Source organism: Hemitrygon akajei, chromosome 5 (genome assembly GCF_048418815.1).
Source record: "Hemitrygon akajei chromosome 5, sHemAka1.3, whole genome shotgun sequence".
NCBI classification, from domain to species: Eukaryota; Metazoa; Chordata; class Chondrichthyes; order Myliobatiformes; family Dasyatidae; genus Hemitrygon; species Hemitrygon akajei.
Genome location: NC_133128.1, coordinates 137,362,441 through 137,377,357, shown reverse-complemented (window position 1 = coordinate 137,377,357; position 14,917 = coordinate 137,362,441). Strand labels below are relative to the sequence as shown.

Genomic DNA, 14,917 nt, shown 5'->3' with positions numbered 1-14,917 from the left:
GGCAGATGAGTGTATGCCTGAAGATTTGAGGCAAGGGGCAGGGAGTCAGATTGGTGGGCCATTGGGGTCTTTTCTGGGACAGGAAGGTGGGTTGCACCTGAACTGAGTAGGAACCAATATCCTGGTGAGCAGATTTGCTGGTGCTGCAAGAGAGGGTTTAAGCCAAATTAACAGGGAGCTGGAAGTTGAGATAGAATTCGATGACATTAGACAGGACATGCAGCAGCGTGGCAGAGTGTGCCGAAGGACCCTGATTAAATTACATTTATTTCAATGCAAGAGGCCTGTCAGGTAAGGTGGATGAGCTTAGGGCTTAGACAACTGAATTGGGACTGGAACATTATAGCCATTACAGAAAAATGGCAAAGGGTCAGGATTGGTCAGTTAATATTCTGGGGTACAGGTGCTGTAGGTGGGAGACCATCATGGCAGTAGTCTGAGATGAAATTACTGTGGGATCATTCAGTGAGGCATTTTGGGTGGAGCTGAGACATAAAGGAGATGATCATATTGCTGGGATTGTACTATAGGTCCCCAGATAGTCACCAGGAATTAGAGGAAACAATATGCTGGGAGATTGCAGATAGTTGAAAGAATAATAGATCTGTCATAGTAGGGAATATTAACTTTGTTAATATACACCAGCGGCAGAAAGTTGATCTAAAATCAAAACAAAACCAATTGCCACCAGCCTGCAACCCCATGGAGCTGTTATACTTGCATGACACATCCACAGTTCCAATGAAAGCTCCAAAGAGCCGAATTCCCTAGTTCAATCCTTTATTAGCAATTAGCAAACATGTAGTTAAGCACTACTGAGTGTTATTTCAGCAGTCAGCAAAGATATGATCATCACAGTCCCAAGCTACAAAAATAAGCATGAACTTATCCCCTTCGTTTTTACATACCCCCAACTAATGAGACTAGTTACCATAATATACAGAATAAATGCGCAGCACACTATACACAGCTCCTACGTAGACTGAAATTGCTGTAGTGCTAAGGGGTTAGATAGGAGAGGATTCAGAAAAGTTCCTCATGCACTATGTTGAAGGCCTTTCCAGGGAGAGGGCAAAATCTGACCTCCTCTTGGGAAATGGGGCAAGACAAGTGACTTTTTGCAGTGTGGGAACACTTTGCACCAATGATCATAGTTTTATTAGTGTAAATTACTAATGGAAAGGGAAATAAGTGATCCACAGTTTCAGCTTCTAAGCTGAGACGAGGTATATTTTGGCAGTATTAACACATGCAATGCTGGAGGAACTCAGCGGCTCAGGCAGCATCTGTGGAGGAAAATCAACAGTCAATGTCTTAGTCCAGGACCCTTCATCAGCAGCAGTCAATCGGAGAGATCGAAAGACTGAGAAGGTGTCGTTCACTCAGGTTCATTGATTAAATAGAAAAGGCAACGACTTGCAGCAGTTTGAGCTTTGAGATTGTTGGAAGGCAGAGAGACCTCCAGTGTCCCTAAAAACTACACCTGCGAGAAGTGCATCCAGCTCCAGTTTCTAACACTCCACGTTAAGGAGTTGCTGCTGGAATCGGATCATTTGGGAGGCTGGGGTGGGGTGGGGTGGGGGTTGTTGGTGATACATAGGACATGTAGAGAGGTAGTTACACACAGGTGCAGGACACAGGAAACCAGATGACAGTCTAGAAGTGGAAGGGGTTAATACTGTAAGTGCAGGGCACCTCTATGGCCATCCCCCTCAAAAACAGGTATACCACTGGATGTTGTTGGGGGGATGACCCAACCAAAAAAAGTCACGGTGGTCAGGTCTCTGGCACTGAGTCTGGCTCAGAAGGGAAGGAGAGAGAAGAGGTGAGCCGTGGCGAGAGGGGATTTGATAGTTAAGGGAACAGAAAGGAGATGCTGTGGACGAGGACAAGATTCCCAGATGAATGCTGCCTCCTGGGTGCCAGGGTCAAGGACATCTTGTAACGAGTCCTCAACTTTCTTAAATAGGAGGGTGAACAGCCAGAGGTTGTGGTCCATGTAGGTACCAATGACATAAGTAGGAAGAGGGACGAGGTTCTGCAAAGTAAGTTCTGGGAGCTGGGTGCTAGGTTAAAGAGCAGGACCTCCAGGGGTGTGATCCAGAAATAAGTGCTAGTGAGGCCAGAAATAAGATGATTATACAGTTTAACAAATGGCTAAGGAGTTTGTGTAGGAGAGGGCAGACGATTTTTGGATCATTGGCCTCTCTTTCAGAGAAGGTGGATCCTGTACAAAAGAGATGGTTTGCACCTGAACTGGAAGGGAACTAATATCCTAGAGTAAAGGTTTGCTAGTGTTGCATGGTTGGGGGGGGGGGGGGGGATTAAACTAGAATTTCATGAGAATGAGAACCAGAGTGTCAGAGCAGGCAGTAGAGAAGTTGTAGAGACAGATGCTGTTAAAACATCAAACAAAGTCAGGATTCAAAAGTTTGAGCATGGTGCAACTAATGTCTTGAGTTGTGTATATTTCAGTGCAAGAAGCATTATAAGAAAGGCAGGTGAGCTCAGGGCATGGATCAGCATCTGGCATTATGATACTGTAGCCATTAGTGAGGCTTGGTTTCAGGAGGGGCAGGACTGGCATCTCGATGGGGTTCCCTTGTTTTAGATGGGGGGATTGAAGGAGGAGGGGTGGTGTTACCGGTCAAGGAAAATGCTCAGTCAGGACAGATTGGAGAACACGTCTAGTGAGAAGTTATGGGTGGAACTAAATAATAAGAAAGGTATGATGACCATGTTAATGGGGCAATATTACAGACCACCCAACAGTCGGAGGAACTTTGAGGAACAAGTATGTAGAGATATAACAGATTGTTTCAAGAAATATAAAGTTGTTATGGTAGGTGATTTTAACTTTCCATACATGAGGGGTGATTGACAAGTTAGTGGCCTAAGGTAGAAGGAGTCAATGTTAGAAAATCTAGCACATTTATTTTTCAACATAGTCCCCTCCTACATGTACACACTTAGTCCAGCGGTCGTGGAGCATACGGATCCCTTCTTTGGAGAAGTCAGTGTCTTGAACCTCCAGAAGTGGTCCACAGCAGGGGTGATTGATAAGTTTGTGTCCTAAGGTAGATGGAGATGAGTTATTAACTTCAAACTTTCTGCATTTTCACTCAAAGAGTTGAACTGCACGTCCATGTAATGAGAGCTGTGTAACTCATCTCCTTCCACCTTGGGCCATGAACTTATCAATCACCCCTGCTGTGGACCACTTCTACAAAGAAGGGATCCGTATGTTCCATGACGCTGGACTAAGTGTGTACGTGTAGGAGGAGACTATGTTGAAAAATAAATGTGCTAGGTTTTCTAAAATTGACTCCTTCTACCTTAGGCCACAAACTTATCAATCACCCTTCGTATTGACTGGGAATTCCATACTGTAAAAGGACTAGGTAGGATAGAGTTTGTCAAATGTGTTCAGGAAAGTTTTCTTAATCAGTACATAGAAGTCCTAATGAGAGAGTGTGTCATACTGGATCTGCTATTAGGGAATGAGACAGGGCAGGTGACAGAAGTAGGTGAACACTTTGTATCTAGTGATCACAATGCATGAGAACACGTAAGAAAGAAATCAGGAAGGCTAAAAGAATGTATGAGGTTGCCTTAGCAGATAAGGTGAAGGAGAATCCTTCAGATATGTTAAGAGAAAAAGGATTGCAATGGACAAATCTTGTCCTCTGGAAGATCGGAATGGTAATTCATGCCTGGAGCCAAAAGAGATGGAGGAGATCTCAAATGCATTTTTTGCATCTGTATTTACTAAGGAGGTGGACACAGAGTCTATAGAAGTGAGGCAGAACAACATCAACTTCATGGAGTCTATATAGATTATAGAGGAGGAAGTGTTTACTGTCTTGAGGGAAATCAGGGTGAATAAATCCTCAGGGCCTGACAAGGTGTTGCCTCAGACCCTGCGGGAGACAAATGCAAAAATTGCCGAGGCCCTAGCAGAGATATTTAATTCTTCCTCAGTGACAGATGAGATGCAGGAGGATTGGAGGCTAGCCGAATTTATTCTGCTGTTTAAGAAAGGCTCTAAAAATAAACCAGGAAACATAGACGTGAGTATGTTATCAGTAGTAGGAAAGTTATTGGAAGATATTCTAAGGGTCCAGATGCTAGAATATTTGGATAGACAGGGACTGATTAAGGATTGTCAGCATAGCTTTGTGTGTGGTAGGTCATGTCTAACCAATCTTACAGCTTTTTGAGGAAGTTACCAGGAATGTTGATGAAGGTAAGGCAGTGGATGTTCTTTACATGGATGTTAGTAAGGCGCTTGGCAAGGTCCCTCATGGGAGGTTGGTCAAGAAGGCTCAGTTGCTTGGCATTCAAGATGAAGTAGTAAATTGGATTAGATGTTGGTTTTGAGGCAGAATCCAGTGAGTGGTAATAGAAGGTTGCCTCTCTGACTGGAGGCCCGTGACTAGTGGGATGCCACAGGGATTGGTGCTGGGTCGCTGTGGTTCATCATCTGTATCACTGATCTGGATGATAATGTGGTTAACTGGATCAGCAAAATGGTGGATGACACCACGATTGGGGAGTAGTGAACAATGAGGAAAGCTATCATGGCTTGCAGAGGGATCTGGATCAGCTGGAAAAATGGGCTGAAAAATGACATGTGTAATTTAATGAAGACAAGTGCGAGGTGTTGTAGGACCAACCAGGGTAGGTCTTGCACAGAAAGTGGTAATCACTGAGAAGTGTGGTAGAACAAAAAGATTTCGGAATACAGGTTCATAATTCAATGAAAGTGGTGGCACGGTAGATAGGGTTGTAAAGAAAACTTTTGGCATATTGATCTTCATAAATCAAAGTATTAAGTACAGGGGATTGGATGTTATGTTTAAGACATTGGTGAGGCCTAATTTGGATCATTGTGTGCAGTTTTGGTCACCTACCTACAGGAAAGATGTAAACATGTTGAAGGAGTACAGAGAAAATGGATGTTGCTGGGTCTGGAGGACCTGAGTTTTATGGAAAGATTGAATAGGTTAGGATTTTATTCCCTTGAATGTAGAAGATTGAGAGGAGATTTGATAAAGGTATACAAAAGGAGGCATGAGATAGCTTTGACAGAAAAACTTAAGTAGAGTCCAAAGAGACATTATAACTATATTAAGGGGGAAAGAGTGTCTAGAGACACCTCAAAGACTTAAATTGACTTCTCTTTGCAAAGTCACAGGAAATGGGTGAGGTCATCAAATATTCCTGTTTACTTCCACGGACAAAGATGTAAGCAGCTTGAGGTATTCAATGGGGAAGTCCTGGCAATAGTCTGCATTACAGCAAAGGAAGTATTGGATGATTGAAAATACATGAAGGTAAATAAATCTTCTGGTATATCCACTGTTGGAGAGCCCCGGAAGAAGTTGTGGGAGCCCCTGGTGGAGAGATGACACATTAGTGTTATCATTGCACATTAGTGATGGATGAAGCGCTGGAAGATTGCAGAGTGACTAATTTACCCCTATTTGAGAAGGGCTGCAATGAAAAAAATCTGGGAGCTATGCACCAGTGAATCTAAAATCTCTGGCAGGTGAATTACTAGAGAGTATTCTGAGAGACAAGATGTACAAGCATTTGCAAAAAACGGGTTGATTAGGGATAATCAGCATGGCTTTGAGTAGGAAGCAGGAGGTCATATCTCATGAATTTGAGGGTTTTTTTGAAGATGTAACCAGAAAAGCAGATGAAGTCAGGGCAGTTGATAAGGTCTATATGGACTTTGATAGTAGGTTGCTGTGTAAAGTTGGATTGCATGATATCCAGGGAGAGCTTGCTAACTGTTTACAGAACTGGCTTGATGCTAGGAAGCAGGAGTGATGGTGCAAGGTTTTTTTTGGATGGAAGGCCTTTATATCTTTTGCACACTGGTTGAGCAGCTAAGTTGATGCAGTCTTTCATTGACTCTATTATGGTTATTATTTTATTATTTGAGTATGTCCACAAAAGAATTTCAGAATGTATATTGTATACATTTCTCTGACACTAAATGTACCCCTGAAACCTTTGAAGAAAATTAACCTCAGGGTTGTATATGGTGACATATATGTTTTAATAATAAATTTACTTTGAACTTTTGAACCTTGACTAGTGATGTTTCCCAAGAGTTCATACTAAGATTGTTGCTATTTTTGTTATCTATATCGTTAATCTGGATGAAAATGTACAAAGCATGGTTAGTGAGTTTGTAGATCGCATTAAAATAGGCAGTGTCATTGAGAGTGCAGATTGTTATCAAGATTTTCAAAGGGATCTTGTTCAGCTGGTTAAGTGGGTCAAGGAATGGTAAGCAGAGTTTAATTCAGATAGGTGTGAGGTGTGAAGACAAATGAGTATAAGACTTCCACAGTGAACGAAAGCCCCTGAGGAGTGTAGGGCAGAGACAAAACATGATTCCCTGACAGTGGTATCACAAGTAGACATGGTGATGAAGAAGTTTTTGGGCCATTGGCCTTCATTGGTCAGGACAATGAGTATAGAAGTTGGGATGCTACGAGGGGTGATTGATATGTTCATGGCCTAAGGTAGAAGGAGTCAATTTTAGAAAACCTAGCACATTTATTTTTTCAACATAGTCTCCTCCTACATTAACACACTTAGTCCAGCGGTCGTGGTGCATACGGATCTTGGACCTCCAGGACGTGTCCACAGCAGGGGTGAGTGGTAAGTTCATGGCCTAAGGTAGAAGGAGATGAGTTATACAGCTCTCGTTACATGCAAATGCAGTTCAACTCTTTGAGTGATTATGCAGAAAGTTTGAAGTTAATAACTCATCAGGGTTGATTGATAAGTTCATAGCCTAAGGTTGAAGGAGGTGAGTTGTTAACTTCAAACTTTCTGCATAATCACTCAAAGAGTTGACCTGCATATGCATGCAACGAGAGCTGTATAACTCATCTCCTTCTACGTTAGGCCACAAACTTATCAACCACCCATCTGTGGACACTTTCTGGAGGTCCAAGATCCGTATGCTCCACGACCGCTGGACTAAGTGCGTAAATGTAGGAGGGCACTATGTTGAAAAATAAATGTGCTAGGTTTTCTAAAATTGACTCCTTCTACCTTAGGCCACTAACTTGTCAATCACCCCTTGTATATTGAGTTGTAAAGACATTGATGAGACCGCATTTGGAATATTGTGTTTAGTTTCAGTCAAGATGTCATTAAGCTGGAAAGAGTGCAAGGGAGAGTTACGAAAGAGTTGCAAGGACTTGAGGGACTGAGTTATAAATGGAGGTTGAGGTGTTGGAACTTTTTTCAGTGCAGCATAGGAGACTGAGGGGTTATCTTATAGAGCTGTATATCATTATGTAGGGTGAATGTGCCCCATCGTTTCCTCAGGACTAGGGAATCAAGAACTAGGTACATATAGGTTTACGGTAAGAGGAAGGAAATCTAATAGGAAATTGAAAGGCAACTCCTTCACCTGGAGAGTAGTCTGTATTTGAATGGGCTGCAGTGGTTGAACTTTTAAAAGTGCCTGGATAGGAAAGGATATGGACTAAATGGGAGCAAATGGGACAAGCTTAGATGGGAACCTTAGTCAGTATGGAGCAGTTGGGCCAAAGGGCCTTTTTTCCATGCTGTGTTGCTCTGTTGGCCACTGGACTGCAACATGCTCTCCCCTAATCTTCAATCCAAAGATAACATCGAATTGCCTGAGTGCCATTTGACTCCTGCCGGTATCTCCTTTCCAGGTGTCAGATATAAAAAATATACACCCTCTCTGCTGCTTCTGAAAGACTTACTTTGTGCATGAGTCATCCGATGTGAAAGATTTTGCATCGCATCAGGGAGAGGTAGAGGTATGGTCAAGCATTTGGAATGCACCAACTCAAGAAGTTGGTGCATTCTTTGTCAATTAAACCTGGCAAATTACAGTAAAAATAAGAACATTTAAAAGGTGCCAGGATTGCAAAAAGTGAAAATTTAAAAAGCGAGGGCTTTTTAAAATTGAATTATTTTTTTGTTAAAATGCATTTAAATTTTATTATACTAAATATTTAACTTTATAACAGTAATGCATGATTTATTAATGTTGCTTTGCTCTGGTCCCCCAGCCTGCATACGCAAACGAATTTTGGATTAGTTCCTGGAAGCTGGATTGCGGCTGAGTGTAAGGGGAGAGGATGGGCGGGGGTCCGACATTACAAGCCAGACCCTCCGAATGCCGGGGGCTCCTCTCTGACCGGCCTGCCGGCTTGGAGGCGCGTTGGGCGGCTGTTCCAATTCCGAACGGTGCACTCTTTCAAAAGACGCCACCGGCAGCTCGGGAGAGGGATGAGCGGCACGCCGAGTGCGGTCGGCTCTGGGAAAAGCAGCTATGGGGACCGCCCGCAAGAAGGTGTGGAGACGCTCACTCGAGTAACCCGGCGTTAACTATGTATATACACGGCGCGAAACTCTCCTGGCGTTCAAGTTGTATCTTTAATATTACTCCAGCTTCTTTTGGCTCACGGCGATGCCTGAGCTTATTAGGGAAACAAAAGATATTCCCAAATGGTCAGAGTGGCTGAAAAGACAACTGCCCTGACTAGGTTAGAGACATGACGGCACACTCGGAGCATCTGGTGGAGATGTTGGCGACTCAGTAGGCAGTGTCGGCGTCGTCAGTTCAGTTCTGACTTCGGGACTGTTTGTATAGAGTCTGTTGTAAAGAGTTTGTCCAATCGGCCCCTGTGCTTCTCCTCCGAGTGCTCCGGTTTCCGCCCACATTTCAAAGCCGAATGGGCTAGTCTGTTAATGGAGTGGGTCAGAATATCTGCCATATCTCTCAATAAACAATTCCAAAGACAAGCAGATTGATTGGCTACTGGTGTCCCTGGTGCTTAGGTGGGTGACAGTATTGTGGGGAGCACAAAGTGGGATTGGTATAAAGGAGTGCTTGATAAACAGCAGAAACTTAATGGGCTGAAGAGCCTGTTTGTGTGCTTTATGGCTCTGTGAGAGTGGGGCGTTAATGCTGGAACTGCATGAAACATTTTCTTTGGCTGCCCAGTATAGTTCTGGTTACCAATATGGTACTTACCAACACCGAGTTGTAAGATCAGGGCTCCATTCCCGTCACTGTTGTAGGAAGTTTATACATTATCCCCGTGAGCGTGTGGGTTTTCTCCGGTTTATCTGATTTCCTCCCACATTCCAAAGAAGGACGGTCAGGGTTAGTACGGCACTGCGAGCGTGTCAGGCTGCCCCCCCCCCCCCCCCAGCGCAATCCGTGCTGATTTGAGGCAAGCTACACAATTTGCTGTATGTTTCGATGTATGTCTGACAAGTAAAGCTAATCTTTAAAGTTGCAGTAGCACGAGAGATGGGACAGTGTGGATTTATGGAGGTTGGAGAACTTCACTATAAAACAATGTTGATGGGCTGGGGCTGTTTACTTTCAAAGAGGGGAGGCTGAGAGAAGATTTATTATGACTTTTATTCACAATGCACTTATATTTTAAGGTATAATTACAAAATATAAATTTATAATTATGTTTGATTATGACAAATAATTTATTATAAAGTAATATTTTTATATTGTAAGACAAGCCTTCACAGGGTGAATTGAAGGTGCACTGTAAAACATGACTAATCTAAGGATATAGTTTTAACTTAATGCTCACAAGGTCTAGGGAGAACACATTGAGAAATGTCAGCTGGAAGTTGGTGGACTTTTGAAATTGCCAGAGGAATGATGGGGGTGGGGGCAGAAATTCCTATTGTCTTCAAAATGTACTGGGGTGCCGGAGACCAGAATGTAATAGTGGTCCCTGAAACTAGACTGGATGGTCCTTCTCCAGATGCTATGGACAATGCTTGAGAAGGACATTTTTCTGTGCCACAAACTTAAGTGCACCCTCTCCCCATCATTTTACAAAACCAGTAGACCACCACATTGACATGGGTGTTGTTTCTAGTTTTGCCAAAGCCGACCCTACAAGGTCCATCTAACTGGCATCTCAGTAAGGGGAACTGTTACACAGTGTAGTCAAGCAACATCTTGGCATGGCACGCAACAATCAGCCTATGTCCTAGATGCTCTCCTCATCATTCATGCCTGTGTCCTGGAAACACCAATCCAGCTGAGGTGGGAGCACCATGGGGTGCTGTCAGGAGTGGTTGACCCTGGTTGACCACAGCACTGACTTCTAATCCCATGAAGTCATGGCATCATGTTAAAGCAGGCAGGAAAATCACTTGGTGTATGTATGCTTGAATACTGCGTTGGGGAAAAAGCACTGAGGAAATCGTTGGAACACACACACAAGATGCTGGAGGAACTCAGGAGGCCAGGCAGCGTCTATGGAAATGAGTATAGTCAATGTTTTAGGCCGAAACCCTTCATCAAGACAGATGAAGGTCCTGATGAAGGGTCTTGGCCCAAAATGTTGACTATTCTCTTTTCTGTAGATGCTGCCTGGCCTCCTGAGTTCCTCCAGCATTTTGTGTATGTTACTTGTATTTCCAGCATCTCTTGTTTGTGAGGAAATCGATGGCACAATGTAGTATGGGTGGGGCTTCACTGAGTGAGTTGTAGTGCCATCATTAATCTGTGCTTGAGGGAGTAGCAAACCTAGACTGTTCTAATATTTTAATTTATTTCTGTTTTAACTTTTCCTACTAAGGGCAAAATACCTTCCATGCCCAGCTCCGAATACATTACCTAGGGGAATGATGATTAATTTTTATATATATTTATTATAATATGTATTGCACTGTACTGCTGCCACAAAACAACAAATTTCACGACATACGTCAGTGATGATAATCCTGATTCTGCTTCAGACTCTCGTGATACCTTTAAAACAGTTCTAGGACCTGTAAGGTGTTATTGCCAGGGGCTGGGACATTATTGGCAATCAAAACTGGGTGCGTTTAAGTAATACAGTGCAACATCATAACCCAGAGCTTCAGCAAAGGAGCAGTGATATCGACTGACTTGTTTTCTGCCTTTTAGATGTCCAAACAGCATGCTACAAAGGAGGAAGCTGTGGTGAGCAATTCTGCTATATTTAATCAGGAATTATTGCCACGTTCTGTGTATTTTGCCAGTGAGAGCTCAAAGTTGTCCATTGGAATGACGACTTCTTGGGGATGTTCCGAAGCCGGGGGAATAGAATCATGGAATGAATGAGAATGTGATGCAGGAGGCCACTCGGCCTATCATTGCCGTGCTGGATGAGTTAATCAGCTCAGTCATTCCTCTCAACACATGATTTACAGGCTCACATTCTATAACGTGATTTGACCACCATTTTACACAGCATCCTCTGGGTGGGAAAACAAACTCTCATCTCCCCCTTGTGGCCACCATGACTCCCCTCAATCCTTCTCCAGTTACTCTGAACAACACACACAAAATGCTGGAGGAACTCAGCAGACCAGGCAGCATCGATGGAAAAATGTCCGTTTCTGGCAGAGACCCTTCAGCAGGACTGGAGAAAAAAAGATGAGTGGAGTTAAAAGGTAGGGGAAGGGGAGGGAGAAACACAAGGTGATGAGTGAAATTGGGAGGGGAAGGGTAAAGAGCTGTGCTGTTGATTGGTGAAAGAGAGGCCACCCTACCAGGAATAGGGTTCCTCTTGTCCTCACCTACCACCGCACCAGCCTTCACGTTCAGCACATAATTCTTCGCACTTCCGCCATCTCCAATGGGATGCCACCACCAAGCACATCTTTCCCTCCCCCACCCCCACTTTCTGCTTTTCGCAGGGATCCAGCTACGCGACTCCCTTGTCCGTTTGTCCATCCCCACTGACCTCCCTCCTGGCACTTATCCTTGCAAGCAGAACAAGTGCTACACCTGCCCCTACACCTCCTCCCTCACCACCATTCAGGGCCCCAAACAGTGCTTCCAGATGAGGTGATACTTCACCTGTGAGTCTGTTTGGGTCATATACTGTGTCCAATGCCCCCGGTGTGGCCTCTTGTAAATCAATGAGTCCTGATATAGATTGGGAGACCACTTCACTGGGCACCTTCGCTCTGTCCACCAGAACAAGCAGGATCTCCCAGGGGCCAGCCATTTTCATTCCACTTCCCATTCCAATATGTCTATCCATGGTCTCTACTGTCGTGGTGAGGCCACACTCAGGTTGGAGCAACAACACCTTATATTCTGTCTGGGTAGCCTCCTTGAACTTCCGGTAATGGCCCTGCCCCCTCTCACCTTATCTCCTTGCCCGCCCATTGCCTTCCTCTGGTGCTCCTCCCCCCTTTTTCTTTCTTCCTGTGCCTTCTGTCCGCTCCTATTAGATTCCCCCTTCTCCAGCCCTGTATCTCTTTCACCAATCAACATCCCAGCTCCTTACTTCACCCCCCACCCCCCAGTTTCACCTTTCACCTCGTGTTTCTCCTTCCCTTCCCCCCCCCCCCCACCCAACTTTTAACTCTACTCCTCATCTTTCAGTTCTCCAGTCCTGCTGAAGGGTCTCGGCCTGAAACGTCGACTGCACTCTTTTCCATAGATGCTGCCTGGCCTGCTGAGTTCCTCCAGCGTTTTGTGAGTGTTGTTTGGATTTCCAGCATCTGCATATTTTCTCCTGCCAGTTATTCTGAACCCCTGTTCCCTGGATTTTGACTTAGGGATAGGCATTCTTCCCAAATTCTCCATTTTGCATATTCAGCCTCTTCTATTCCAAGAAAAAATTCTTTCCCTGTCACTGCAAATGTTGAAAGTAAATCTATTATCTGTGTGGAGGTGTTCTTTGATGATGGATGCTGCTTTCCTGCGACAACGCTCAGGGCCTGGCTAATCCCCTCTGCACCCTCACCAGTGCAGTCACATTCCCCCTGCAATACAGTGAGTGGAACTCTGCACTGCACCCAAGCTGAGGACTAACAAGCATTCTACGGTACTGCATATCCCCTGCTTTGGCAGATAAAGGAGACGATCCTGTAAGACTTTTTAACATTGATCTTTGAGGATCCATGGGCATACATTAAAAGTTCTGCACCATAAAATGGCTTTGGATTTACTCTGAATTTCTTCATCATGCATTTCCTCTAGTGCATTACCTCACACTTCCCTGGGTCAGATTCATTTGCCATTTTTCTGCCCAGCTGACCTTGCCCCTTACAGCACCCTGCAGTCTAGTTCTTTCCCTGCACTGCAAAGCCAATTTAGGTATCAAACTTCCTCATCGGGACCCTGCATGATGAGATGGATCCTTTAAAAAGCAACAACATGTGATGGTTAATTCCTGTCGCTGTAGCCCATTAAGTTGAATACAATTATGCTTGTGGGTTCAAGTCCCATTTTCTCCCCCAGTTGCTTTGCAGGTTCCGAATCATTGCCAGAAAGGTGGTTCTCATGTGTCGAGTCTGCATGCGCCTGCGCGCGGTGTCGACCACCTTCATGCACGTCTGGGCAACGCTGACGAAGTACGCCACCAAGACACAGACTGAAGAGGTGAGGGCATTCCACCGCTTCTGACATGCTTGGGCAGAAGTGTTACTTATTCCCCCGGGGTGGAAGTGGCTAATACGAGAGGGAACGATTTCAAGGTGATTGCTGGAAAGTATAGGAGGGATGTCAGAGGTAGGAATTGTACACAGGGAGCGACGGGTGTGTGGAATGGGCCGCCAGGGGTAGTGGTAGAGGCAGATTCTTTAGGGCATTTAAGAGACTCTTCAAAGTTCAAAGCAATTTTATTATCATACTTGTCACCAAAGATTCACTTTCTCGCAGGCATTTATAGAAATACAACAGAATTTATGATGAGCAACATATAAACAAATACTGACAAACTACCGATGTGCAAAAGAAGGCAAACTGTGCAAATGTCAAAAATAAATTATCACTACTGAGAACAGCCTGATGCACTGAACAAATGTGCTGATGGAGAAAGCTCCCTGTCTCCCCCAAAGAGCGGGCAGTGTCCTTCCAGAGCACACGCGAGGAACACCCTAGTCAGGGTCGACCCGTGCAAAGCTGCGGGGCCTGACAACATACCTGGTTAGATGCTGAGAGACTATACGGCCCAGCTGGCAGAAGTCCTCACAGCTGTCATTAACATCTCCCTGAAACAGTGCGACATTCCTAAAGGTTTCAAGACTGCTGCCATTATTCCAGTGTCCAAGAGGCTGATGGTAACCTGCTTTAGTGACTACTGTCCAGTGGCACTAATCTCAATAATAATGAAGTGCTTTGAGTAGCTGGCCATGACCAACATTAAATCCAGCCTTCCCACTACATTGGACTCTTAACCAGGTTGTATATTGCCCAGATTTGTCCTCCAATGATGCAGTAACCTCTGGCCTTTACTCAGTCCTGTCCCACCTCAAGAATAGTATCTCCTATGTCAGAATGTTGTTCATCCACTTCAGTTTGGCATCTAATACGATCATTCCTCAGAAGCTGGTGAATAAACTGTCCTTGTTGGATCTCTGTAACTGGATCTTGGACTGCCGTGATGGAAGTAACTCAGTCAGTGTTGGCAGCAACACCTCCAGCTCCATCACACTGAGTATTAGCAGCCCCCCCGAGCTGCATGCTCAGCCCATTGCCGTTCACACTGCTGGACCATGACTGTACTACAGCATGAACCACATCTTTGAGTTTGCCTCTTCAGCAACAATGATGAAACGGCATACAGAAAGGAGGCAGAGTAGCTTCTGGACTGTTGTGAAGACAACAACTTGAGCCTTAACATGGACAAGACTAAAGAGATTATTGTGGACTTCATTGAGGTACAGGTGGGTCACTCCCTACTGCACATCGATGGCTCCAGGAGAAATGGTGTACTCCATTTCTAGGAGTACACATCACAGATGTGTTCCTCAACACCACCTCTTTAATCAAGAAAGCACAGCAGTGCCTCCACTTCCTGAAGAGATTGAGGTGAGTGAGGTTCCCTGCCCCCATTCTAACCACACACTACTGGAGAACCATCAAGAGTGTCCCGACAGC

General features: G+C 44.6%; 1 protein-coding gene across 4 annotated transcripts in view; it reads left to right on the top strand.

The window, feature by feature from the left end:
* Nucleotides 1-7,090: 7,090 nt before the first annotated feature.
* The window catches only part of LOC140728208 (cyclic nucleotide-binding domain-containing protein 2-like), a 36,294-nt gene continuing 28,467 nt past the window's right edge, over nucleotides 7,091-14,917 (top strand). For 3 of the 4 annotated variants that reach the window (XM_073046616.1, XM_073046615.1, XM_073046618.1), the window contains exons 1-3: nucleotides 7,091-8,362; nucleotides 10,964-10,999; nucleotides 13,277-13,417. In XM_073046616.1, the coding sequence (XP_072902717.1) occupies nucleotides 8,342-8,362; nucleotides 10,964-10,999; nucleotides 13,277-13,417 (198 nt within the window). In that variant the 5' untranslated portion in view covers nucleotides 7,091-8,341. Of the gene's footprint in view, nucleotides 8,363-10,832; nucleotides 11,000-13,276; nucleotides 13,418-14,917 lie in introns of those variants that run through there. The other variant, XM_073046617.1, reaches the window with a different exon arrangement.